The following is a 27,235-nucleotide window of genomic DNA, read 5'->3' as shown; positions in this document are numbered from 1 at the left end:
TGAAGTTTAACATTGTCAAATGTAAAGTACTACACATGGGAAACAGCAACCCCAGAGCAACGTATCAACTCTGTGGTACAACACTGACAGTGGTAGAGAATGAAAGGGACTTGGGGGTGGTTATGCAGGCAGATATGAAGTTCTCTGAGCAGTGCAGACGGGCTGCAAGAGTAGCTCATGGAGTATTGTCAATGATATACAGGAATTTTTCCAGCAGGGATAAGGAGGTGATTATTCCATTGTATAAGGCGATGGTCAGGCCACACCTTGAGTACTGTATACAGGTCTGGAGGCCTCATTTCAAGAAGGATGTAGAGCTGCTGGAACGAGTACAGAGAAGGGCAACAAGATTAGTGAATGGAACAAAGGGGTGCTCTTACGAAGAAAGGCTTAAGTTTTGCAAATTACAGTGTCTGGAGACTAGGCACCAGTGAGGTGATCTGATAGAGGTGTATAAAGCCTTGAATGGTTTAAGCATGCTCAATGCTGATGGGATTCTTCCTCTAGCTCAGAAAAATCACCTGAGAGGGCATAAATTCAAATTGAGGAAAGACAGATGTAGGATAGACGTGCGGAAATTTGCCTTTAGCCAGCGGGTGGTTGGTTGGTGGAACAGACTTCCATCCCTTGTGGTGGAGGTTGATAGCCTAAATAAGTTTAAGGCTCAGCTGGACAGGTATTTTGAACGAACAGGGGGGTGAAGTGGAAGTGTTTTTTTTTTTTTTTTTTTTTTTTTGGCTGATGCTACATAAGCTTGCTTTCTTGCATCAAATGCCTCTACTAATGCTAATGCTAATGTTTAATGCATCAAAATGGCAATTAAATTGAAATTTAAATGCATTATAAATCTAGATATAAAATGCATTTAGATCCATGTCATTTTGAGGCAATGCAGCGTGGTTCTGGTCATTAACCATTCTTTACGCCTTCAAATTATCAGCAAACTTTGAGAGCTTCCCTTATCAACATTATCACGGAATAAAAACAGGAGAGGTTTAGCACTGATCTCTGAGGGACTCCATCTTCTACACACATTCACTCTGAAGAGTTTCCATTTACAACTACTCTATATCTTCTACCTTTTAGCCAACTTCTAATCCAAAGAAGGAACTTCAAAGTAATCCCAATTTGATCCGGTTTATACAGCAGCCTTTCATGCAAAACCATATCAAAAACTTTAATTAAGTCAACACAAATAATGCTGAGGTTATTTCTCGCATCCTACTTCTTATAACTACATCATAATAATTAATTACAAGGAAAAACTCCTTCATGGACTCACACTGTGGTCCATTAAGGACACCATTCCTACCAAGATAGTCCTGTACCTTTAATATCAAACTCACGAGTCTATAGTTGCCCATCTCTTCCACATCCCTTTATGGATTGCAAAGGCATCAGAACTTTGTCAAGTCCAAGGGAATCAACAAAAATCATCTCAGAAGCTAATGAAGATCTCATTAACATTCCCAACAGGTTGTACATTTGCATGCAGCCCTTTTCAGTAACACAGAATGTATGAAGTCCTGTCCTGGAGACTTTTCCTTCCCTCAGCCTCAGTAACTTTTCTAATAGATTCTTCTCCAAAACCACCATCTCACTTATTTTACAGAAATCTGACTACACATCAGTGTTTCACCATCATACGAACATTCTTCAGCCATAAATACCTTTGACAATTCAAGTTATCAGCCACTTCTGCAGGGCTTTCTATAATTCTTCCACTTTGATCAAGTGAGGGGGGCCTATCCACTTCACTATTTTCATTATTGTATTCACATACAAGTAGAACATATGTCCATTTTTAGCAAACCATTTCTTGTACTCAGATTTCACTTGTCTCATTCCATCTGTTATTGTTACATACATGCTTATAATTCTCATATAAATCGGTTTCTTGCAATAGTCTGTAACTGTCCTGTACATTTTTCTTTTCCTCAATTAAACCATTAATCTCTCTCTCTCATCATCCATTTCAACATTTTTACTTTGTCACTGGAATGAATGTGTTTGTGGCCACTACGATATATCCACAGAAAATCCCCCCCCCACGAACTCGTATCCAAACCAGTACGTAGTTATCTCTCCAGTTAATAAATCTGCTAATAAAGTCCAAGAAATACTTCAATTCACTAGCATCCCCGCTCCTGAAACTGAAGTCTTCGCCTTTTTCTTTAACTACAGAAATCTCTTTTAAGCATTACCCATTTCATAAAACTGATAACTACCTGCTATTGGTTCCTGTGCTATCAAGTTTTTGATGCAGTTAGAAATGTTGCTGAGAACCAGGTTGAGGAAATTGGATCCACTCGTGCTTCTTAAAATATGGAATAAAACATTCAGATCAAGAACATTTCTGTATGTCAATAGTCCACAATTCTCAACCTACAAGAGGTAGAATGAATTTGTGCATAATGAGGCAATTACATTTGCTTGCCCATCCAAGTTGCCAAAGAGATTCTTGTCACTCCTCAAAATTATTTGGCCTGTAATATACCCCCATACATCTTCCTTTTATTGCAAGTCATCTCACACCACACAGACTCAATATCCACCAAAAAATAGATACAACTCTGGGAAAAGTCTGATTGCTTTCAGGGACCCTTTGATGAGAGGCATGACATCCCTTCCCCTTTGACCCTCTCTATCTCTACTGAACACACTGTAGTCACCACAGTGAAATTCTTTATCCCTTATTTCTGGATGGAACAAAGTCTCTGTTAGTCCTACTATATCCACATTGGCTAATTTAATCAAAAGTTCAAATTTGTTGCATTCAGTTACAAACTCCTGTCATTACTATACAGATTAATTAAACTTTGTATTTTATTGCTTTTTTTACAACCCCAGTGCATTCTTTATAGCTGTGTTTTTTTTTTTTTTTTTTATATGAACCCCAAACACGAGAGGTATTAGAACCTATAGTACTTAGTACCGTGCTTGGGTTAAAGAACCTATAGTACTTAGTACCGTGCTTGGGTTTCAGTACATTCTCCACCCATTGCAGTTTGTGACTGGCTAATGAGTTTTGCTCTTATTTCAGTATCTCTTTCTCTCAGAAAGAGAAACAAAAATCATCAACCAGTCACAACTACCTCTCTCTCTCTCTCTCTCTCTCTCTCTCTCTCTCTTTCTCTCTATCCAAATAGTTTCCCCAAACCCTTTAGGCCTCCTCAATAAATTATCAAAATTTCTTGCACCACCTTTATTCAGGTGAATTCTACTTTTATAAAACAAATTCCTTTTACCAACTAGAACAGGCCAGGTTGATGGGAAACTTCCTCCCATAAGCTTTTCAAAATCCTTTCCAGCTCAAAAAATCCCTCCTATCATGTCTGATGAGAATTGCAAACACAAGAACATTCTGTCCTGCTTCACAAACATTTTTCCAGAATGAACTAAATATTTAGTTCATTACTTTTTTTTTCCAAATGTACTAATGTTTTTTCATTAGTACCCCTTAAGAAATAATAGATGGTTTGTTATAGCATCAATATTTGAACCATGCGAATATATTCTGACTAAATTCCAGGTGTTTTTATTGCAGAATACATTCTATCTTTCTTAAAACTGAATTTCCCAGTAAGATTAACTTCTGCTAACCCAAAAGATCAATCTCTCTTAACAGTACACAGTTTTAAGTTTGTCACACTAATGGGATACAAAGAGCATTAATTTATAAGTGCATGTTTACTGTGGACCCTTATAATCATAATATAATGAAAGCTGAAACCAGCTGAGGCACCATGGGACTGCAAATTTGCTGAATAGTTGTTCAAAATATTAAAACTAATCAATACCCAGCTAGAAAACTTCATTGGATTCCTATGAAATTTCACAGAAAGTATACTTTCCAGCACACAAAATCATTCAAATTTCACTGAAATAATTCAAGAACCTAAAGGTATTAAGTAAACACACTCCAAATGTATTTATGTATTGCTTAAAACTTAAACAGTGCTGATAGGCTTGGGAGTTGTTGTTGTTGTTTTGGTTTTTAGGAGCATTAGCAACTAAGGCCATATTGCTCCGGGATATGCGGTGGTCATTCCCTGACCTTTCCGCATCTTCCGTATTTAATGGTGACGGGCTCGAGGCTTGGGAGTAACACAACCTCTATTCAAGACAAAATAGATATACTTAGAGGTTCGCCAATGTTTTCTGACTTAAAATGAGAGGCTACAAACGTTGCTATATAATCAAAATGAAATTTGATACTAAATGTTAAGAACCTATAAGAATAGGCCATATACAAATAACTTTTTTATATAATAAAATATACATAAATCATATTTAACCCTTTCAGCAGTGAATTCAGTCAACTTGATGGAATGTATGGAATTTAAGTTTTTTAAACTTGAAAACTTTGTACGTAAATGCTTTTTAATATAAATCTGTCCTTATTCTGACTTTATTGTCCGATATTAGAGTAAAATTGCTGTCAATAATTCAAATCAAATGAAATCAGAATTTAAAAAAAAAAAAAAATACTTTTTATGCAATATTTGTTTATCATCCGATTAAATTTCATCAACTTATGAATCTGAAATCCAAAAAATTTCTTAGTTTTCTGACTTGTAAATGTGTATGTACTGCTGAAAAGGCTAACAAAGTGATTTTCACAAATATTAACAGAAGACTTGCACCAATATAAGCCATTTTAATAGAATATTCATTATATAATAAATTTTATACATACTTAATAAAATAACATGCTTATTTCCTAATTTTCTCATCATAGCAGGAGCCGTTTCTGACAATGTAACAATAATTTCCAAAGCAAGGTGCTGATGTGAACTAGGAATGCTTGAATTGGACATAATCTGAAATAAAATTAAAGGTAAATGTATTTGCAGTTTGAGAATAAACACAATATGGGACATAAAAGTTCTAGGAATGGTTTTTTCTTAGTACCAATACAAGCAAGCAAAACTGCAAAGTGGATAGAACAGTCCTTCAGCATGCTTTGTTAAGTTGAAGAAATTGAGTCACACAAACTATAGGTTTCAATGTGAAAGTTTACATGTTTCTCAGAGTTAAAAGGATTATGATGAAATAGTGCATGATATCAAATATTCTGCCAAACTTGAGAACACAGTTGTAAACATGAATGAATACGTGAAAGTACATATGTTATTTTGTTTCTCTTGCCCATATTGCCTATATTGTCAGATTTTCACAGAAAAGTGATTGTACCACTCATCTAAGTAATTTGATTGTTTATGCAGGCCTACAGAAATCATACCTTGATATGTTTCAAATGGTTCATTTGCTTCCAAAATAGACAGAACAGTACTGAAGATAATCTGTGAGCACAGAATAGAAGAGATCACTGAAGAACATTTGATAAAATGTGTTAGCAGCTCAAGTTATAACTCAGATATTAACTGAGATGATAATACATAAGTTGAGGCAGTTTATATTGGGTCAATATGTAACTAAATCCTTGAGGAGTTGTCTTGCATTTGAAATAAGCAACACTTCCTTGTTAGAGAAGTATATCATTGCTCATTCTGATCTGAGTGTCACAACCCAGAACAGCACTGTTCCTGGTTTTGGCACACACATTTGGAGATTGTTGTTGTCTCATTGGTAGATGGGTAGGCACTAAAGGTATAAGGACAAATAACTGAGTAGTAAATTATCCTCATAATATGAGAGATGCCAAGAGGTGTGCAATATCATATCATAATTAGTTTATAACGGTGCAATGACAACAATCTTGAAACAATGCCAATCAGGTGGTGTCACTCAACTGAGAATAAGCATCAATATGCTTCTCTAATCAGTAAGTCTTGCTCATTTGAAATGCAAGAGTAGGCAACTCGTTATGAAGGATTTTAGAATATCAGATAAAGTAAAAAATGTCTTTTTATGACAAACTTCAGTTTGTTCTTATTTAATTACGTATACACCTGATATAAACTATAGTAACGTACATGTACTAAATCCTCCATAACTCAAGGCTTCGTAACCATAAATTAATTACAACTGAAATAATTAGCTGAGCAGTGGAGTGAAATGAATTTCAGAAGCAAAGGAATTCTAAACTATTCTTCTGAATGAGTTGACTGCAGAAGTTTGTGCACAACCATGCAATGAGTATACAATACTTGTTGTAAATGGAAGTATCAAGGTAGAAAAAAAATATTTCTCAGAAAATAACTGCAGGAATGAAAAGCGATGTATATATGTATGAGACCAAATCGAAAGGGAAGAGTGCTCGGTAACCAGCCAATCCAAGGTGTACATCTAATGCCACTGATATTTTAATTGCCTACAAATCTTTAAATTTACATTGTTGCTGTTACTTATCCTTAGGTCTCTCAGATCACAACTCAGCAATGGTCCTTGTGTAGTTTCACATTACAATGCCAAATGGGAGATCTGTGATTGAATGAAACTGAACAGATCTATTCACCTATTTCACACTTATCTATTTTGGCTGACTACTAATGGAAATCTTTTTTTTTTTTTTTAAACTCCTCAGATCATGTCACTGAAACTGTTCTAGTAGGGAGAGATGGAATCCTTTAACTAAACCATGGTTTGCAACAAATGTGCCAAGGTTGTTCAAGATAAGAATAGAGCACATTATCACAATTACTCTGTATCCATGTCTCCAGCTTCATTTCTGCTTATAATAAGGACTGCATAGTTGTAACAAGTTATTAATAAACCCAAACTCAATTTTGAAAAGTCCAAAAAGAGGAAACATGCCTCCTGTTTGTTCAAACAACAGCTGGAGTTGCTAGATTCTTGCTAAAGCCACCGACCACTGCTTCTATCTATCAATATCTCCACATCTTCTACATCTTAATAGATCTATCATACCTTAGTAAATCTCACTCTACGAGATGTGGGTGGCTAATGCAATGTTGAGTCAGTTTGGTGTGAAAGAAGCACTGGGAAAACAAAAACAAGAGTAGGAGTGTGTTATAGGCCAAGTGACTGTGATGAATTTAATGACCAACAATGTAGACAAACAGAATAGACCAGTAAATAAGAATGTCTTATAATGGGGGACATTAACTTTCCAGATCCTGACCGGAACTTTTCGGTTGGCCATTCATACACTAGCAGAACAAGAGAAAACAATACCCTTGATTTGCTTATCAGCAGTGACTCTTCATGCATAAAGAATCTGCAGACAAAAGAACCACTAGGTGGTGACAGTCATAGTGTAACAACGTTATTGAATTTACTTAAAGATGTAAATACGTACTGTCAAGGTAACAGGAAGGGATTTTGCTTTTAAAAAGGTGACTACAGTGGGACCAACTGATGATATTACCAACTGCAACTTTTAAATGGGAAACATTCAGGGAAGTAATCATAGAAGCTATTTTTATATCAACTTAGAGATATATTGTTGGAGATTTTATTTAGACCTAACTGGAGGTCAGATGAACTGATAAGACTAGTTGCAAAGAAGAAAAATGAATGGGATGATTATAAATTATCAGAGGCCACTGAAACCTACAATAAATACAAATCAGTCTGCAATCAAATCACTAAGGAAATTAGGCAAGCTAAGGTAGATTGTGAAATGTCTTTGGCTATGGATGCAAATAAAAAAGGCAAGAACAGCATCAACCCAGTATATGTGAACAGCATAAACACTGATGATCCCATTAAGGTTGCTGACACACTAAGATATTTTGCTTTGACATTACTGGTGAAGATGTTTTTATGGATGGAAATACCAGATTATACCCCAAATTATAATTGGGAGCTGAATGATTCTGTAATAATTGAGAAGAGAGTGGAAGAGAAATTGCTGACTAAAAGTAAACAAGGTACCAGAGGCTGGTGGGTTCAATCCAATTATGTTAAAAGCAGCAACAAAAGAGATAAGCAAGCTTTTGGCCATAATTATAACAGCATCCTTGGATTAAGGGGGGAGTCTCCACAGTTTGAAGATGTACAAATGTCTCTCTGATTCACAAAGGTGGATCAAAGGATAAAATTAGTAATTACAAACCTCTAAGCTTGACCTCTGTTCCAGGGAAAATAATGGAATCACTGATTAAAGACGTATTGCAGGATTTTTTAATAGGAAAGGAGTTATACAGAAAATATAGCATAGATTTGTTATGAGGAGATCTTTTATTAACTAATCTGATTAGGTACTAAGACACATTAATAATGAAACTGGAGGCAAACAATAAATTTTGAAGTGATATATTAAAATACCAGTAAAGCTTTTAATACTGTTTCACATGAAAAACTGCCATACTAGTTGAAGCAGTGTGGTATTAGGAGCAGGTTATTATTATAAATAAGAGTGGTTGTGTGGGAGAAGACAGACTGGTTATCAATAGGCTCTGCTACTCTTGAACTAATGTTATTAGTGGAGTCCCTTGGGTTTAGTGCTGAAGCTAGGGTTTACAATACCGAGATCCCGGTATTGATACAAAAATACCGGTTTTTCGGTACTAATTTAAAAAATAATTATCCATGCTTTATTCACATAAAGGTTATAAAATCGACAACAATAAATCATTAATACTGCTGAATTGCAAATGGGAGATTGTTATACACAGTACAAATGCAACGGAACCCTGAAAACGTCATGAAACTTGGTGATTAAGACAAAATCTTACAAATATATTTCTTTTAGTAAGACATATTTACTGTGTAGAAGTAAAGAACTTAAGGATTAAGGAAAACATCGTTACGGAAATATTTCCATTAGTTGCAGTAGGCCTGGTAGTGCAATTAAGGAATATGGTGAACAATGGTAGGGCAGGTGCGGAAGGGTTAAAATTAAAAGCTTCTGAACAATAGTTTAATCCCTCTATTACACTGCTACTTGAGGATGCGACATTTATTGCATTTTGAGAAAGGGTGTCGGTACGGAGCAGTTCAAAGGTATTGTGACCAGGTGATTTGAGGCAAAAGATGAAAGCATTTCATTGTTTGGGAAAAATATTCTGTTTTCCCACCAAAGGAAGAAGAGTGAGTTTAAAGAATAACACCGTGATTAGGTCAGGTTTAAATTACTTTTTTTATATGCAAGCTTATGTGCAAACCCCAGAGGGGTTTGCACATAAGAAAGTAGCACAAGAGGCGATTGTAACTTGCAATCAATTCAATAAATAAATAAATGAGAAGGAAATAAATAAGGTGCTCGCATCAAAAGAGGGGTTTGTGGTTGTTGTTCGGAAGGGTTGCAGATTTCCAGTGGTAGTTCTGGGTTCAGTTCGGATCCTGTTCTGGGAGTGTCCAGGTGTATAGTGAAGGGTTCCACCAGGCATGTTCCTGTGCTAGAAGTTAATCCGGAAGTTGAATAACAAGCCAGTCAGATAGTCCCCTGGCTTCTACTACTGCTGTGGTAATTTCCTTCAGTATTAACAGAGAATTGTTCTCGAAACACGAGAAATAAAGAAATATTTAGTATTGAGTTGGTTTATTGTTTGAAGTTGTAAAGAAAATTGATATTGCTAAATTAAGAGAGATTACATGGAATTGTTAGTTAGCGACTTATGGATTGCTGTTGTGAAGAGAATTGATATTGGTGATTAAGAGAAATATGAGGAAGTGATTAAGATTGAATTAGTTTAGTGTTGAAGCTGTAGAGAGAATGGAGACTGTTAATTGAGAGAAATTTAATGGAAATGATAGCATGTATAAACAGATTAATTGAGAAAAATTAATAGATTAGATGTAAATGAACACCACTTATGTATTGTAAGTAGATTTGTATGATAAACATGACTTTTGTTTTATATTTGTGTCATTGCTCTTCAGAAACTGACAGCTCACATATAATATATATACAAATATATATACACATGTGTGTGTGGGGGGGGGGAACCCTCATCTCCTGGAAATTCTCAATTTTTAACACAGTCATGTAGGTTTTAACACAGTCATGTAGTTAGCGACTTATGGATTGCTGTTGTGAAGAGAATTGATATTGGTGATTAAGAGAAATATGAGGAAGTGATTAAGATTGAATTAGTTTAGTGTTGAAGCTGTAGAGAGAATGGAGACTGTTAAGTGAGAGAAATTTAATGGAAATGATAGCATGTATAAACAGATTAATTGAGAAAAATTAATAGATTAGATGTAAATGAACACCACTTATGTATTGTAAGTAGATTTGTATGATAAACATGACTTTTGTTTTATATTTGTGTCATTGCTCTTCAGAAACTGACAGCTCACATATAATATATATACAAATATATATACACATGTGTGTGTGGGGGGGGGGGGGGGGGAACCCTCATCTCCTGGAAATTCTCAATTTTTAACACAGTCATGTAGGTTATGGGGCTTAGTGCATTTGAGGAGAGCTGCTATACAAAAATCATAACAATGGCTGCTGACGGCAATACTAAGGCACGGGGAAATAAAAATAAATAAATGCCCCCCCCCCCCCCCAACTTAGATTTGGTTTTCTCACCAAGCTTAACCTGTCAGTCCCTTTCTTTTGTTAATATGGATATAGTGCCATAAAAAGTCAAAAAGGACAAGATTTTTTGAAGATGAGGGAATAAGGATGGGGGGGTTAAACTGCAACTCGTCTAGACTATCTCAGTGGGGGGGGGAGAACCCTCATCTCCTGGAAATTCTCAATTTTTAACACAGTCATGTAGGTTTTAACACAGTCATGTAGTTAGCGACTTATGGATTGCTGTTGTGAAGAGAATTGATATTGGTGATTAAGAGAAATATGAGGAAGTGATTAAGATTGAATTAGTTTAGTGTTGAAGCTGTAGAGAGAATGGAGACTGTTAATTAAGAGAAATTTAATGGAAATGATAGCATGTATAAACAGATTAATTGAGAAAAATTAATAGATTAGATGTAAATGAACACCACTTATGTATTGTAAGTAGATTTGTATGATAAACATGACTTTTGTTTTATATTTGTGTCATTGCTCTTGAGAAACTGACAGCTCACATATAATATATATACAAATATATATACACGTGTGTGTGTGGGGGGGGAACCCTCATCTCCTGGAAATTCTCAATTTTTAACACAGTCATGTAGGTTATGGGGCTTAGTGCATTTGAGGGGAGCTGCTATACAAAAATCATAACAATGGCTGCTGACGGCAATACTAAGGCACGGGGAAATAAAAATAAATAAATTCCCCCCCCCCAACTTAGATTTGGTTTTCTCACCAAGCTTAACCTGTCAGTCCCTTTCTTTTGTTAATATGGATATAGTGCCATAAAAAGTCAAAAAGGACAAGATTTTTTGAAGATGAGGGAATAAGGATGGGGGGGTTAAACTGCAACTCGTCTAGACTAACTCAGTACAAAGCACCAAACAGCACAGAATCCAAAAGGCATTTTCTGCCGCTAATTAAATATGTACCAAAATTAGATCTAGTTTAAACGATAACACTATTGAGTTTCTTAAGAGCTCACTTTATTCGGACAGGTAGTGTGGATGCTTAGACAACCAAATTTGCAGCTTCAATATGTATATATTTTTTTTGTTTTTAGAATAACTGTATGTTAAATAATTTTTTGTTATATTTATTATTGTAATAAAAGTTTGATTTAAAATGTGAATTCAAGTAATTATTTGTTTTTTCCTTACTTTATTGCACCTAATTTTCATCAAAATTTATTGGGAAAGATTTTTTTTTTTTTTTTTTTGGAATACCGATATTAATACCAGCATCCTGGTTTCATAAATTAAAAATACCGGTATGGAATTAAGATTTGACCGGTATTGTGAGCCCTAGCTGAAGCCCTTACTTTTTTCAATATTTATTAATGATATTGTCAAAGGCATATCAAGCTTATTGCCTAAGCCTGCAGATGATACAAAGGTTAGTATGGTGGTTAACGACAGCAATCAAGGTATACTACTGCAACAAGACCTAAAAAAATTTGAGATTTAACATTAATAAATGCAAGGTAATACACATGGGCAGCAGTAATCCCAGAATAGCACACCGATTAGGCAATAATAGCATACTTAAGGTGACAAAGAACAAAAGGGATATAGTAATAACTGTACAATCTGACATGAAGTTTTCTGAGCTGTGCAGGCTACTAGGATAACTTGTGGGGTTTTATCAATTATATACAGGAATTTTGCCAGCAGGGACAAGGAGCTGATTATCCCACTGTATATGGCAATAGTTAGGCCATATCTTGAATACTGCATACAGGTCTGGAAGCCTCAGTTCAGGAAGGATGTGAATCTCTTGGAACATGTGCAGAGAACAGTAACCAGATTCATCAAGGACCCAAAAACGGTACTCTTATCAAGAAAGACTTAAGTTCTGCAAATTGCTGCTTGGAAACTTAAACACTTGCAAGGAGACCTGATTTAAGTGTTTAAGACTTTGAAATGGTATGGCTGTGAACAGATGTGAAAAATTTGCTTTCAGCCAGAGAGCAACTGATTGTTGGAACAAACTACCATCTGGTGTTGTTGTGGAAGTGGGTAGTTTGAACAAATTCAAGGAAGAATCAGACAAAATTATTAAAAAGGATGTTTTTTTTTGTTTTTTTTTGGGCTAATGCTATATAAGCTTGCTTCCTCTCATCATTTGCAATTACTAATACTGCCACACAAATTCATTAGCATTACCTTTAGCAAAGGAACATGATGCAAGAAAGCAAGCTCATATAGCATCAGCCAAAAAAAAAAAAAAAATCCACCCCCTTCTCATTTCACACATCCACTCGCTCCACATGTTTGTCTAGTTCTGCCTTGAATCTATTTAAGCTATCAACTTCTACAATGACAGATGGAAGTTTGTTCCAGCAATCAACCACCTGCTGGCTAAAGGCAAACTTCCGCATGCTTCATTAAAGGAGAAGTGTTACTTTATTCAAAGTAGTGAAATATCATGACAACTCGTTGTGAAGGTATTCACAATATGAGATATAACTTAAACAATGCCACCTTTGCATATTTTTGCTAATTCAGAGTTTAGCTGCATACTAATATGATGCGTTTGCACTAACTTGTAAGTTTTCTAAATCTCTCGCAGCCCGAGGCTAAAGCCCTTAACGTATTTCAGTCTTAATTTCACGTTATTATGATTAGATATAACAATACAAATTTATGCATTTTAAATACTGAAACAGTTCTTCCAAACCTGCTTTATTACTGAGAATATATGATAGGGTTAAAGGTTCCCGTAAGTTGGATAGGGAGCTAAAGCAGGATTTTCGGACAGATGAAAGTTTGGGACATTCAATGAGAATATGTTTTATTGTTAGTTGCGACTGGCAAAAGAAACACTGAGGAGAATTCTCTCCCAGAAGCAAATACAAATAAGTTGGATGCGAATGACTGATGCGGAGCTTTGCCAAGATTACTTCTTGTCGTCAGCCTCTCCTGAAACTAGATGATCATTGTTGTGGCTCTTTTTTAATCTGCAACAGTTTATCATTGATTTGAGTTTGCCAGAGATGAGACCATTGTTTTCTACATGTTTTTTTTATAACGGATTTGTAGTCAGTGTAGGGCACTTTCAGTTGAGTGGAAAATCCAGTCGGGATGTTTAGCAGCAGCATCTGCCTGTTCGTTACATGGGATGCTGACATGGACAGGGATCCAGCAGAAGGTAACTTTCTGGTTGCCTGTTTGATAGTAAAATAATTTAGACTTGATCTCTTTAAGAATGGGGTGAGAGGGAGAAAAGATAGATTGAATGGCAGTGATTGCACTTAAGAAATCTGTATATATAAGAGATTGCTCAATATGGAAGTGGTTTATGTTATCTAGAGCCAGTTTTATTGCAAATAATTCTGCAGTATAGATACTGCATTCAGTAGGAAGAGATACAGCTACTGAGAAGGTGGAAGAAACTGCTGCAGCACATACAGCCGCATCTGTTTTGGAGCCATCAGTATAAACATGTACTTTCTCTGAGTTGGCCAAGGAATGCGATTTGTGCAGCTGTTGAAAGGTAATATTTGCCAGGGAGGATTTTCCCCATCTTAAAAAGAAATTGTCACACACAGGTGAGTAATCAGTTCAGGGAAGTTCTGGGGTAGGAAGGGCTTGGAATATGTTATGAAAGTTTATATCCCAATTGGGTACGAGTTCTTGTAATCGAAGCCTTGTGGGGCGGTTTTCACTGGGTTTATTATGATACAGCATGGTGAACTGAGGGCTAAGAGAAAATATATATTTGGAGGAACCGAAACAAGTACTGCCAGCTGGGATGGGATGGATTACATTTAATATCTTTGCTGCATAGTTACACAATAAAGTTTTTCTCCTGAGATGAAGAGGAGGTTCATTTGCCTCAATGTACAGGCTGTGAACTGGGGATGTTCTGAAGGCTCCCACAGCTATCCTAAGGACACTTTGCTGGAAGATGTCCAGATGTAATAGGGAACTTTTCCTTGTTGAGTCATAGACCGGTGATCCATAATCCAAGTGTGATCTTATTAAAGCTCCATAGAGATGTAGGAGAGAGCTTATATCAACACACCAGGATATAGCAGAGACACCTCTTAGGATGTTCAGTTTTTTAAGACAAATTGTCTGAAGATAAGCTATATGAGAAGCAAAATTAAGTTTATTGTCCAAGTATAACCCCAATAGCCGGAACTTGTTGGTGACAGGAATCAGGCATTTTTTTAAATATATTTCTGGGTCCAGATGTAGTTTGCATTTTTTACAAAAATGAATTGTAGTGGATTTGTTAACAGGTTAACTACTTGTTAACAGGAGAGACTGCTTCTACAGGGATGGGATACACTTAAATAGAAAGGGTGCAAGAATGTTTGCTGATGCTATCGAGGCAATGTTAGGTGGGTCGGAAAACTGCTAGATTGGGGGGATACAAGGACTAATAGATTAACAGTAGCCACTGGCAGAGGTGAAAGTGATTCTTGCACTGCTTCTATTGGAATGAGCCGCAGCCTGGAAAATAAGATGCAGGATATTTCAGAGACTGCTGGGAATCATTGGGGTACAAGTAAACACATGGGTTGTGTTAGGGTAGCTAAGAAAAAGAACAGGTGCATGTATACTTGTGTGTACACCAATGCTAGGAGTTTAGTAAATAAATTTGATGAATTTGAGGTATTGCTCAAAACATCAAAGGCAGATATTGTGGGGATTTCAGAGGGGATTTCAGAGACGTGGTGTCACACAGATATAAGAAATGCAGAACTGGAATTTGGGGAGTACAATGTCTACAGAAAGGATAGACAGGATAGGAAGGGAGGAGGGGTTATGCTATTAGTTAAGAAACACATAAAATCCAAGGAAGTGAAGCCAGTCGACATCGCTGGACAGTGCAGTGTCGAGTCAGTTTGGTGTGACATAAGCATTGGGAGATCAAAATTGAGAGTAGGAGTGTGCTATAGGCCTAATGACTCTGATGAGTATAATAAGAAACTGTTCGGAGAAATAGAGTGGGCCAGTAAATCAGAGAGTCTTATAATGGGGGATTTTAATTTCCCAGATATTGACTGGAATTTGGGGGCTGGTCACTCACACAGTAGCAAGGCTTTTGTGGATTTATTGGATGATTGTTTTCTACATCAGCATGTTCGGGAGGCAACTAGAGGGAGTAATACTCTTGATTTGATTATCAGTAGTGATTCTTCATGCATTAAGAATCTGCAGATAAATGAACCACTTGGTGGCAGTGATCACAGTGTGCTGAAGTGGGAGTTACTCAAAGAGGTAACTACCATTAGGGGTAAAGGGAAGGGGTATTGCTTTCGTAAAGGCGACTACAATGGACTGAGACAGTATTTAAATTCTATACAGTGGGATCAACTGGTGATATTGCCAACAGCAAATTCAAAATGGGAAGCATTCAAAGAACTTATCGTGGAAGCTACTAGGCTTTACATACCAACTAAGAAATATTGTTCAAGGTTTAGGCCTAAATGGTTGTCAGATGAACTAATGAGGCATATGGCAGAGAAGAAAAATGCATGGGATACATACAAATTAACACGTGACACGGACGCCTATGATAGATACAAGTTGATCTGTAACCAAGTTACAAAGGAGGTTAGGCAGGCGAAGGCAGATTACGAGAGATCCTTGGCAAGGGATGCGAAGAAAAACAGCAAAGAGTTCTTTACTTATGTAAACTCTAGAAGGAAGGGGATGAATCAGATTGGTCCACTTGAGATGGATGGGTCAACTGTTGATGACCCTGCTCGGGTAGCTAACAAACTAAATGAATATTTTGCATCGACATTCACACATGAGGAGTTATTCAGCGAGGGGAATGCCAGAGGTGTATTCAACTCTAGCAGTAAGCTAGAGAATCTTGTAATAACTGAGAGCAAAGTGGAGGAGAAATTGTTGAAGATAAACACAAGAAAGGCACCTGGGGTGGATGGGATCTATCCAGTTATATTAAAGGAGGCAGCAAAGGAGGTAAGCAAACCCTTAGCCATAATTATGAGAGCTTCCTTGGACTCAGGGGAGGTACCCATTGACTGGAGATGTGCAAATGTGACCCCAATTCACAAAGGGGGATCAAAGGCTGACACAAGTAATTATAGACCTGTGAGTTTAACTTCTGTTCCCGGAAAATTAATGGAGGCACTGGTGAAAGAAGCACTGCAGGATCATCTAGACAAGACTTCAGTTATAGCTAGGACACAGCATGGTTTTGTTAAGGGCAGGTCTTGCCTGACCAATTTGATTGGATACTATGATGCAGTCACAAAAGAACTGGATGCAGGGAATAACTTTGATATTATATACTTGGATCTTAGAAAGGCTTTTGATACTGTTGCACATGGAAGACTGCTGCACAAATTGGAGCAGTGTGGCATTGGAGGCAAGTTGCTGCTATGGATAAAGGGGTGGTTGAGGGGGAGAAGACAGAGTGGTAATCAATGGACACTGCTCATCGTGGACTAATGTTATTAGTGGAGTCCCTCAGGGTTTAGTATTGGGGCCTTTATTGTTTTCTGTATTTATAAATGATATTGATGATGGTATATCAGGCTTAATGTCCAAGTTTGCAGACGATACGAAGGTTGGCAGGGTTGTCAAGGACACTACTGACACTATGCTGCTGCAACAGGATTTGGAAAGGTTGAGCAGATGGGCTTCGAGGTGGCAAATGAAGTTTAACATTGACAAATGTAAAGTACTACATATGGGAAACAGCAACCCCAGAGCAACGTATCAACTCTGTGGTACTACACTGACAGTGGTAGAGAATGAAAGGGACCTGGGGGTGGTGGTGCAGGCAGATATGAAGTTCTCTGAGCAGTGCAGACGAGCTGCAAGAGTAGCTCATGGTGTATTGTCAATGATATATAGGAATTTTTCTAGCAGGGATAAGGAGGTGATTATTCCCTTGTATAAGGCAATGGTCAGGCCACACCTAGAGTACTGTATACAGGCCTGGAGGCCTCATTTCAGGAAGGATGTAGAGCTGCTGGAACGAGTACAGAGAAGGGCAACTAGATTGGTGAATGGGACAAAGGGGTTCTCTTACGAAGAAAGGCTTAAGTTTTGCAAATTACAGTGTCTGGAAACTAGGCACCAGCGGGGTGATCTGATAGAGGTGTACAAAGCCTTGAATGGTTTGAGCATGCTCAATGCTGATGGGATTCTTCCTCTAGCTCAGAAAAATTACCTGAGAGGGCATAAATTCAAATTGAGGAAAGACAGATGTAGGATAGATGTGCGGAAATTTGCCTTTAGCCAGCGGGTGGTTGGTGGGTGGAACAGACTTCCATCCCTTGTCGTGGAAGTTGATAGCCTAAATAAGTTTAAGGCTCAGCTGGACAGGTATTTCGAACGAACAGAGGGGTGAAGTGGAAGTGGTTATTTTTATTTATTTATGTTACTTTTTTTTTTTTTTTTTGGCTGATGCTGCATAAGCTTGCTTTCTTGCATCAAATGCCTCTACTAATGCTAATGCTAATTTCTTTTTTGCTAGAGAGAAACCATTCTGTAATGCCCATGATTCTATTTTAGCTATGGAAATTTGAAGCTGCCTTTCAATGGCGTTCATAGTTTGGGATTTACAAGAGATAATGAGATCATCGGCAAACATGTACGATTCTACTGTATTTGGTACTTCCCATGTCGTGTTTGTAATTCTTATTGAAAATAATGTTGCACTGAGAATGGAACCCGGCAGTACACGCTCCTCTTGTTCATATGAGTTGGATAAATTGTTCATGTATCTAACCTAAAACGGTTAGATACATGAACTATAGAATACTACAATTCTGTTAATGAATTGTAGAATTCTGTGGCATAGGAAGTTTTGAATAAATTGAGGTAACTACCCTCTCAAGCTGAAAGAATGAAGACCTTGAAGAACACCGTATCGCCAGGTGGTATCAAATGCTTTCTCAATATTGAGATTGATCATAACTAGATGTTGTCCCCTTGCGAAGGCATTACGGATGTTTGCTTCTGCTTTTATCATCACATCTAGTGTGGACCGATTCTTCTGAAATCCATATTGGTTACTGTTTAGCAAGTTGTTGTTCATTTCCAGGAACCATGTTAGCTGCCTGTGAACCATTTTTTCCAGGACTTGCCTAAAGTCAGTGAAATCGGACGGTAGTTATGTGAAGGAGCGATCCTTTCCTGGCTTTGGGAAGGCCAGAACAATTGAGCGATGCCAGGAGATTGGGTAGGTACTTTCTAAGAATATTCTGTTGTAATATTTTAAAAAATGTTCTTTTGGCTCTGTTGTCAAGTTCTTTTAACATTATGTAGCACATCCCATCAGGACCAACAGCACTATTGGATGTTTTATTGAGTGCCCCTAAAAGTTCTGTTAATGTGAATGGCCGGCTGTATGAATGTGTAACTATTGTAGAAAAATTGATCTTTTGCTGTTCTGCAGATTCTTTAATTCTGTTGAAAGGTTGGGTTGTAGATGGATATTGCTGATGTACTGGCAAATGATTCTGCTAAAGAATTTGCTATTTCTACCAGTTATGACAAATCCTTCCCTTCCCAATTTAATATTGTAGCTGGGGATTGAACACATTTGCCATTAAGTGTTTGTATTTTCTTCAAGATGATTCTGCTGTCCATGTCCTTATTTATACTTGAGGAAAAGCTAATTCAGGCATCTTTTTTTTTGCTTTTTGTCTTATTTGGTGGAATTTGGCTCTCATCCTTTTAAAGGTGCTTAAGTTACTAGTTGTAGGGGATTTGCGAAACAAGTTCCAAGCTTTGTTATTTTCCTGTTTAGCATGTGTAAAATCCTGATTCCACCAGGAATTACTGTGTATGCGCTTTCCCTGCAAAGATTTTGGTATTGCAGGATTGGCAGCTTGCAAAATTTGATTAGTTATGTGTTCTGTGACATTATCTATGGGCTGGGAATGGACTATTTCTTCATTAAATTAGATATGTAAAGCATATTCGTTCCAATGTGTCCTACGAAACTTCCAAGTGGAGTGACGCAGTGAAGGGGAGTTTACCCGTGTTTCCAGCTTGCAGAGGATTGGAAGATGATCACTACGCATTGGATTTTCAAGAACAAACCACTCCGTATTGGTATATATATATATAGAGGGAGAACAGATTGATAGATCTATTGCACTCGTGGATCCTGTAGAAAAATGAATGTAGGTTTGCTTGTTATTTGGTTTTTAGGAGCTTTAGCAACTAAGGCCATATTGCTCCGGGGATATGCGGTGATCATTCCCTGACCTTTCCGCATCCTCCGTATTTGGTGGTCACGGGCTCAAACCCCGGTCTAATCAAGAAGCGTGTGCCATGCGCTGCTGCTCCTGCCCACCTGGCTATGTAGGCGCCATGAATGTAGGTAGACCCGCCAGTGTTCAAAATAGTAAGTTGACAAACATCAAAAAGTGATTCTATTAGTTTACCTCTCTTGTCAATTTTTGGAGTTCCCCACAGAGAATGATGTGCATTGAAATCTCCAAGCAAGCAGAATGGGTGTGGTAGTTGGTCTATTAGATTTTCTAGTTCATCTGAAGATGAATGAGAAATTAGGAGGGATATATATATATATAGATGCTATTGTAAGAGTGGTCCCAATTACAGCGCACACTGCTATTACTTCAAAGCAGTTTGAAGAACAAGGTGTTTCAATGGAACGTTGTTTCTAATAAGAACAGCCACCCCTCATGAGCTGGAGAGACTCCAGTCTTGTCTGAAAATAGTGTAATTTTTTATGGTAGGACACACTTGTGAATTTAAATAGGTTTCCTGAAGGGATATGCCTGCTGGTTCATTGCATTCAATGAGATCACATAAATCATCTTTTGTGTTGCGAAAGCCTCTAGAATTCCATTGAAGTATTCTTTCCATTAAGCGGTTTTGTTAGTTGTTTTTGTTTCTGACTGCTTTTTAGTTGTAGATTGTTTGTATCTATATTTTTGCTTTTTCTTTCTTAGGAAAGAAAGGAAGTGTCGTGTCCATTTCATCGGTTGCATGAAGTTCCAAAATTCCATTGTCGGCTTCATTCTGTTGATCAATATCCATTCCGACTGAAATCAGAGGCTGCAGTTTCTGTCACTTTTGATTTTGCTGTTGGTGAAACATCGGCTGGATTGGTAATTGGGGTATTACTGGTTTGTTCGGTTTTTTTCTGCAGAGGACACTGTTTGAAAGGAGAGAGTATGGAACGTGCCCAATTAGTGATGGATATATTTGGAGGAACCGAAAATATCTGTTTAAATAGCGATGGACTGAAATTGTTGAGCAGCTGTGGCATATGTGCGCTTTGGCTCTGTCTTTATTATTTGTCTTCTTGCCTCTGAATATGTAGCTTTGTTCTCCACTTTTTATTTTTGGATTTTTTTTTCCTTGCTTCCATAGATCACATGTTTTGGAGAAAGCCGGGTGATTTCCCTTATAGTTTGGGCAATGAGAAGTGGTAGCAGTGCATGTGGATTGATTGTGTTTCTTTGATCCACAATTAGGACATATTGCCTCACCTTAACATGCAGTTTGGGAGTGTCCGTATTTTTGGCACTTATAGCACCTGTTGGGATTTGGGATATAAGGATGGACACGGCAATGGAGATATCCTGCTTTGACAGATGTTGGTAGGATGGGTGAGCTAAAAGTAAGGATTATGCTCCTAGTTGGAACAAGAATACCATTTTCCAAGTCATGATCCTCCTTGCTTGGATGACTCTTTGTTCACCTAGCTCTTTCACGATTTCCTCCTCTGATACTGTCAATAAATCCCATTCAGAAATTACTGAGGAGTTTAGGATGGCATGAGGAGTAACTTTTATTGGTTGTTCGCCAAAAGTGGTCAGCTTTAACAACTTTGCAGAATGTTGGGATCTCATGGTCTCTACCAGAAGATCCCAGATTGGAGTCACCTTACTGCTTTTGGTGAACCTGTGGCAGACTCAATGGCATTTCTGCACAAGAAATGGGGATAGTTGACTCAGAGGCTTGTCTGAGAGAGAGAGTGAAGTATGGGGAATGTTGACTCCTCTTGAGGGTTTGTTTTCAACCTCTTGGGTTGAGAGAAGTAATTTTCGGTGTCTTTGGTAGGTAGTCTTGAGCTCAATGGCTCTAAAGGTGGAAACATATTATTATCCATCTTTGCTACTTTCAGCCCTGGGAAAGTGAATTTCTTCTCCAAGGTTTACTGGCCCTGCCACGGGGAGGCAGGAACAGTGCCACTAGAGTGACCAAGCGGTATAAAAGTTAGTTAGTTAGTTTAAAGGAAAAAAGAAAGGTGATTTTCCTTTTCTGAAATTGGCTTACAATTTGTAAGACTAGTTTACAAATACTTAATGAGAACTTAAAAAACTTTAACAAATGAACAAAACTGTAGCCTTGAGAAAATGCTCTAGAAATCACTCAGGGAAACGCTTGATCATATAACACTTGGCATCCAGGGCCTGGACACCAGGTGCTCTTGTTTTAAAAAGGCATCTCGAATGGAAGTTTCGAGCCTGATTAAATGGTCCAAAGTGGACCTATTCCTGTGGAAGCCACACTGCACTCTGGAGTGGCCAAATTTGCCTCTAAATACAATATAAGGCAGGCGTTGATGATTCTCTCCAGGATTTTGCACAGACAGCTAGTCAAAGCAATAGGACAATAGTTTCTTGGGATCCTTTCCTGGCTTCTTAGGAAAGGCAAGCACGACTGCCTTATGCCAGGAATCCAGAAACTGCTGTTGAAATATTCTGTTATATGGAAGAGCAGTTGTTCCATGGATTCTGCTGGCAGATGCATGATCATATCATAATAGATGAAATCTGGTCCAGCAGCACTTGCTTTGGCAAGAGCAAAGTTTCTAACCTGTTTCTAACTCTTCCAGGGTGAAGGGCCTGTTATATGGATGAGAATTTTTGGATTTAAGGTTAATTGGCTGCTTTTCGAGTTTGTCTTTCTGGACAAGAAATTCTTGGGAGTAAGAAGATGTTGATGAGATGGTAGAAAAAGTCTCCCCAACAGCATTGGTTATTGCAGTTGGGTCTGCAATAAAGCATCCATTATATTCCAGGACCAATGAAGGGTGCAATGTACATTTATCCTTCATTTTCTGGATTTTGTTCCAGATAGCTTTACTGCTGGTCAACTGGGTAATAGTGGATGTAAAGCGGATCCACGATTCCTTTTGGCTCTGACGATGAATATGTCGTGCTTTGGCACATAGACATTTGAAGGCTAAGAGATTGGCTAGGATATCATCGGAACATCCCCCAAGCTTTCTGATTTTTTTTGCTGCTGTGCATTCAGCATTCCACCAAGGTTTTGGAAATGGCAGAAACTGGTTGATGTTTTCGGAATTGTAGTTGCAGCTGCATGGACAATGCTTTCTGTGATGTACACCACTGCATCATTGATAGACTCCTGACTGACTGTACTGATGGGATCTAGCAGGTTTTGAAAGGCATTCCAGTCAGCCTGATCAATCTTCCATTGTGGTAACATAAAAGGTGGACACGGCCTCCTGTTAAGTAGGTTGGTTATCATGGGGAAGTGATAACTTCCGTAAAGGTTCTCCTCTACCTCCCAAGTAAGTGAAGGAGAGAGGGGGAGCATATAGAGAAATCAATAGCAGAAAATGTATGGTAAGCATGTGGAAAAAGGCATTAGCTCCCACGTTTGGAAGGGAAAGGTCATTGTCAGTGAGCATATACTCCATTACACGTCCCCTTCCATTAATGTCAGCACTACCCCACCTGTTTGTTATGTCCACTGAAATTGCCCAGGAGTAAGCAGCTGTACAATGAGATCATCAAGGTCTTTCTGCAAGATATTGGTCCGGGTGGCAAATAAATCGAACAAACTTTAGTAAAAACCCTACCGTAAGGTGAACTGCTATCACTTCTATGTTGGTGGAGAGCGAAGTAGATTGAAATGGGATGTGGTGGCCCAGAAGAATAGTAACACCCCCATGAGCAGGTCCATTCCTATTTCTGTCCTTTCAAATGAGGATAGTATTACGAAAGGAAGGGTTTTCATTTGCCTTCAAGTATGTCTCCTGCAAGCAAAAGCAAACTGGCTCATGCTTTTGCAGGAGGGCCTTGATGTCATCATTGTTTTGCTGAAATCCACAACTGTTACATTGTAGGAATTTAGCCATTATTTTGGCTTGGTGGGTCCATCAGGCAGCTTCCAAGGTGCTGAGGGCTTACTTATTTCAGTTTTGGATTTATATTTTTTTTGGAGAAGTATGGACTGAAGAAGGTGTCCTGTGTCCATTTCCTCCTCAGCAAAGAGTTCCAAAACTGAATCATTTTGTACCTCCTCCTCCTCGGCATCCATGTTTTCTTGGGTACTATGGGGGGGGGGGGTTACTTAAACTTTCTTGGTCTTTTCTTTGGCAATTACTTTTGTTACTTGTGAAGCATTAGGAGGTACCAATATGGGAGTGGCAGCTGATTGATCTTTCTGTGCAGGTTTCTGAGCTTACAAGGCAGTGTGTAATGGGAGTGAATGACTCTTTTGGATATGTCTGTCCGAATTCTAATGGAACATCTCCCTGCTACCTTCTGGGTGTATGCAGGTTTGTTGATATTTATAGGTTTCACTGTTTTCCTTGCCTCCTGATCAGCTCTGCCTTAAATTGTTGAATTCCTTTTTCTTCTTTCTACCTCTGGCATGCTTGTGAGCAAGCTAGGTGCTCTCCTTGGCAGTTAATGCATGTGGGTTTTGTACCTGAAAATGATGTTGCTTCGTTGTCCTTTGCACCACATCGAGTGAATGCAAGGACTCCACAGCAGGCCACTTGGGAATGTCCATATTTATGACATCTAAAGCACCGTATAGGATTTGGTACATATGGATGGACTGGACAGCTGATGTAGCCAGCTTTAATTTCATTAGAAGACTATGGTGAATTGAAAGTCAGGATTATGTTTCCGGTGGGAACAAGTTTCCCATCCCAATATGCATTAATTCTCTTAACAGCAATCACTCACTGTGGCTTTAGTTCAGAGCGATTTCCTCCTCAGTAACCTCGAGAAGGTCCAACTCTGAAATGACACCTCTCAAGGAGTTAAGTGTTACAAGTGGCATCACGGTTATCAGTATTCCTCTGAAAGGTGTTGCTCGCAGTAGCGACTCAGAATGTCTTTTTTGTTTCAATTAAGAGGTCCTCATAACAGGGCCTCTTAACTGATTTAGAGGAACCTGCTAACCTCTCTAAACTTTTCTGAATAAAAACAGCAACATTTTTGCAATAGGCTTTTCACTGGTGGAATGAATAATTAAGAATCTTGGGACAGGCTCTAATTGTATTTCAGTTCGTTATCTCTTAGGCACCATGGCACTTTCTGTTTCTTCATTGTTACTTGCAGATAGGAACTGGGTTGCGGCCCCTGAAGAAATATATTTATCAGGATTCATATCAGTTTTTGTTGTGGTTCAGTGCCGGGACTCCCCACCCGCCACCGAGCCCAAAGGCAAGAGCAGTCCACAAAAAGTTGTAAAGCTTACTAAGTGGGTGGGTGGGAGGATTGGTAGAATTAAGATTTTATTGTTGCATTAGCAATAAGGGCTATTATGTGCCAAGAAAAGGTTAAAAATAAATTCTAGTAACCTTAGAAAGAGGTTACCTTGTCAAAGGTTTATACACGTATAAGGTAAAGAGTATAATGTATTATACTCTTTACCTTTAATACATTATACGAGTATAATGTATTAAAAATATATGCATTATTTTATATATATGTATATAAATTAATCAGTTGTAAAAACTTAAAAACAGCTGACATATTGTCACTGTCGGATTTTATCTGACAGTGACAATATGTCAGATAAGGCCCAGTCAGTTGGTTAAATGCAGTAAAAAGTGAGTCATTAAAATCTGTATAATTAATTAAAATATATTTAACAGACAGATAGAATGGTGTCACGGGACTCACACCAAGGAGGGTCAATGGCCCTCAGCAAAAAGGAATGTGTAAGATGATTGTGTCCTATGCACAATCGAGCAAGAACAACTTCCTCCTTATGATTCCTGTGCAGACTAGACTGCCGTGGTCCAATTACAAGCTTTATCTGACATAATATATTTGAAGTTAGTAGGCTGTCTATTCCATGCATCCTGCCATTGGCAGTGTACCTTGTTTTTTTTTTATAATTTGCTTGTAGTCTGTATAGGGAGCCAAAAAGAAATGATTATTTATTAGTGGGAATGGCTGATCTGCTGTGGAATCAGCCAAACCATTTCCCCTAATCCCAATATGGCTAGGGATCCAGCAGAAGTGCATTTCAAATTCACATTCTGAGAGAAAATATATCATTTGCTGAACCCATGACAGGGCTGGGTGAGAGTTATTTGTTACTGATAGTAAAGCCTGTAACATGCATGCTTAGAGAATTGGAATAAATAAAAGCCATTGGTATTGGCAAATACTTATGTGATCCAAGGCTAACTGTAGAGCATGTAGCTCTGCAGTTTATATGCTATATTCAGGGAGAATCTGTTCATATATAGCAGTGTCTGGAATGACAGCAGCAAATCCTACATGTGGTTCAGGCTTTGAACCATCAGTGAAAACTGGCAAGAAGTCAGAATGTGCAGCTTGGTGTGCTGAATAGAGCTAGACAGATGATGAATTAGACTTCACCCAATTTTCAAAGGAAAAGTTGTATACTGTAATATGAGCAAGGATAAGCACCATAACGTAAATTACAACCAAAATATTTGTCATAAGGTATATTCCTACAGCGGCATAGAAATTGGTAAAATAAGGGATAATTATAATCTAGTAATGATTGAGGTTGTAGCTAATTTCAACAGATACTTAGTTCACCTATGCAAATGTGATACAATTAACAAAAGGAAACCAACTCACCTTCAGACACAATTGTAGTAATATATCTAACTGGCTGCGCAAAAAACTGGGACAAGATTCTGCAAGTTCCACAAAGCTTTTAAGGAGATTCTCACCTTCTTCAGATACTGTTTCTATGTCCCGGGCCAATACCTAATATTTATATTTAAAAATGAATATCATTCATATAACATAATAAAAATATATATAAGTGCACATGCACTAAAATTAAGTTATCTATAATTAAGCTCTTAACTTGTATAAGTATATTTTTCTTATAAAGGATGGCCCACCATTCACGAGACACTTTACAAATAAAGGCACCTAAATATGACACTTTTTGAATGACACACCTATGAAAATTCTAATTAGAAATTACTTCATAAATTCCATGCTTCACCAAATGTATAAAACCACAGGAAACCTAGATTCCCAAATAAATGTTTCTCAATGTCAATCAAATGATGATAATATGTACACAGCTTTGTTACTTCAAGTTGTAAATCATCATATAAATTTAAAAAGCAAGCAGTTTTTTTTTTTTTTTTTTTTGTTTTGTTAAGTTTAAGGGTGGCAATGCAAGAAATAGCTTTGTCAACTTCATTATATGCATAATTCTCAATTATGGGCTTGGTTATCAAAGTCTATCTCTACATTTCCTGTGTTGATGAAGTAGCCACCAAACGTGTGACACCTCTTCATTTGACTCCTTTAATGAATCAGTAAGTCACTTATGAACAAAGACAGTTCTTTGAGTAAGCAAATCATGATGAATTTCCATCTCACAAATGAATCAATTTGATTCTTCTGATTATAATTATTTGGGAGTGCTGTAATATCGACATGTTAGAAGGGCCAGAAGGCAGAGAACCAGCAATTTGGTTTTATTAAGTTAGCAGTCAATTATCTCACATGTGGCTGGTCATAACAATCAACAAATAGTAAAACATTATTAATTATTCTACACTGTGCTACCTAATTTTGAAAGAGAGAAACTCACATCAACACTCCAACAGAATTGCAGAAATTAGTATTAATAGTAA

The 27,235-nt window shown here is 37.7% G+C and overlaps 1 protein-coding gene across 1 annotated transcript in view; it reads right to left on the bottom strand.

Moving 5' to 3' along the window:
• Positions 1-27,235, bottom strand: part of Karybeta3 (karyopherin beta 3) — a 328,330-nt gene that overhangs the window by 179,692 nt on the left and 121,403 nt on the right. The window contains exons 7-8 of the mRNA XM_090369326.1: positions 26,214-26,345; positions 4,700-4,823 (exon numbers count right to left, since the gene is read on the bottom strand). Of these exons, the coding sequence (XP_090225452.1) occupies positions 4,700-4,823; positions 26,214-26,345 (256 nt within the window). The remainder of the gene's footprint in view (positions 1-4,699; positions 4,824-26,213; positions 26,346-27,235) is intronic.

This window comes from Mastigoproctus giganteus, chromosome 3 (assembly GCF_048544385.1).
Source record: "Mastigoproctus giganteus isolate SK-2022 chromosome 3, ASM4854438v1, whole genome shotgun sequence".
Classification (NCBI taxonomy): Eukaryota; Metazoa; Arthropoda; class Arachnida; order Uropygi; family Thelyphonidae; genus Mastigoproctus; species Mastigoproctus giganteus.
This window is presented reverse-complemented; position numbering and strand designations above follow the sequence as displayed.